General features: G+C 43.7%; 1 protein-coding gene across 1 annotated transcript; it reads left to right on the forward strand.

Annotated features, from left to right (window-relative positions):
• The first annotated feature begins 685 nt into the window (after positions 1–685).
• LOC107157578 (olfactory receptor 7G2-like) lies at positions 686–1645 on the forward strand. The gene has a single exon (XM_015503926.2). The coding sequence runs from the start codon at positions 707–709 to the stop codon at positions 1643–1645; it is 939 nt and encodes a 312-aa protein (XP_015359412.1). The 5' UTR covers positions 686–706.
• The last annotated feature ends 493 nt before the right edge of the window (positions 1646–2138 follow it).

Genomic DNA, 2138 nt, shown 5'->3' on the forward strand with positions numbered 1-2138 from the left:
AGGAATGTTAGTTCTGTGCTATGCAGAGACATTAAGAGAGATTGTTCATGAGTCACTTCAGCTGTCAGAATATCTGAGCTGTAATCCCGTCTTGTCCAAGCCCTCACTGAAGATCTTACATCCATGATATAACCTCCCCTTACTTAAGTGTCCTCAGGCATAAATGTGGATGATGGTGAGAAATATGCTTGTTGACAAGTCTTTCAGGTGATTCTGAACCAAGCCAAAATCAGGGAATTATTGCTTTACAAGAAATATTTCAAAACTTCATTCTTCTCTCTTATATATTGTCTTATGACGTACCTAATTCAAAATACATGCCTTAGGCTTTGTTTCTTCTCATATTTAGCACAATTAGTGGAACACCATCAGCATTCAGTAAAAACTGATTTTTGTAGAGGTATTGGAGGAAAACAGGAATGAGTGAAGAGGATCCAAAGAGAAAAAGAGCAGAGAACATTGTCACTGAAGTTCTCAGTGCCCAAGGGAAAGTTATTTGCTTTATGAACTTTTCAAAGTTCAGCACACACTGAAGTCATCCAGAGCCCTTGAAGCAGACTTGGGGTCCTCCCCAGAGTGCATTGGGAGTCTGTCTGGAATGGGGACCAAAGGTTTGCATTTCTGACATCTTCCCCATGCTGTACCTGCTGTCCACACATTTTTATGGTCTCCTCACCCTGTCTTTTCCACCAGAATCTTCACCAACATGGAACCCCACAACCACACAGCTGTTTCACAATTCCTACTCCTGGGACTTTCAGACGACCCAGACCTGCAACCAGTGATCTTCAGCCTGTTCCTGTCCATGTACCTGGTCACAATCCTGGGAAACCTGCTCATCATCGTGACGGTCAGCTCTGACTCCCACCTCCACACACCCATGTACTTCTTTATCTGCAATCTCTCCTTTAACGATATCTGTTTAAGCACTTGCACAATTCCAAGGATGCTGGTGAACCTCCAAACACAGAATCAGAGCATCACTTACACAGGATGTCTCTCCCAGGTCTGCTTTGTTATAGTTTTTGCATCTTTGGAAAATTGTCTGCTTGCAGTGATGGCCTGTGACCGCTATGTGGCCATTTGCCACCCACTGAGGTACACAGTCCTCATGCATCCCCGCCTCTGTGTCCTGCTGGTTTTGTTCTGTCTTCTCATTAGCGTTGTGATTGCCCTCCTCCACACACTGATGTTGCTGCGGCTGTCCTTCTGCACAGACCTGGGGATCCCCCACTTCTTCTGTGAACTTGCTCAGGTCGTCAAGCTGGCCTGTTCTGATTCCTTCATTGATAACATCCTGATATACGTTTCATCTTGTGTATTTGGCGGTGTTCCTCTCTCTGGGATCATTTTTTCTTACGTTCACATTGTGTCCTCTGTCTTGAGGATGCCCTCATCAGAAGGAAAGCATAAAGCCTTTTCCACCTGTGGGTCTCACCTGTGTGTTGTCTCCCTGTTCTATGGGACAGGACTTGGGGTGTACATTAGCTCTGCTATCTCTGACTCTTTAAGGAAGTCTGCTGTGGCTTCAGTGATGTACACTGTGGTTCCTCAAATGCTGAACCCCTTTATCTACAGTTTGAAAAATGGGAACATGAAGGAGGCCTTGAGCAAACTTGTCAGTAGGTTAGCATTGACTTTATAATGGGTCAGTTGCTTTGGATTTTGGTTTCTAGAGTATGTCACAGTGACAGGGCCCTTGATATCTGAATCTACTGCCCATATATTCTCCAAAAATAATGATATACTGTAATGACCAGGTGCATTTTACCTCTGATTGAATTATTATATCGCTTTTGCCTATCCCTGTGATGTTGGACACATAATTTCAATAATCTAAACATAACATTTTATGTGCTCTCTCACAGAAGCTATGCCTGGAGTAAGGGACTCTAATTTTATAGAGATTTGTTGTGACACATTCTTACAAAAAGGCAAGTTTGAGTCTGGTGCAGTGGTGCCTGCCTGTAGTCCCAGTGGTTTAGGAGGTTGAGGAGGGAGGACCACATTTCAAAGCCAGCCTCAGCATCTTAGTGAGGCCTTGTCTCAAAATAAAATATAAAAAGGGCTGGGGAGATTGCTCAGTTGTTGAGCACCCCTGATTCAAACTCTAGTACCAAAAAAAAAATCAAAAGAAG

This window comes from Marmota marmota, unplaced genomic scaffold (genome assembly GCF_001458135.2).
Source record: "Marmota marmota marmota unplaced genomic scaffold, marMar, whole genome shotgun sequence".
Lineage (NCBI taxonomy): Eukaryota > Metazoa > Chordata > Mammalia > Rodentia > Sciuridae > Marmota > Marmota marmota.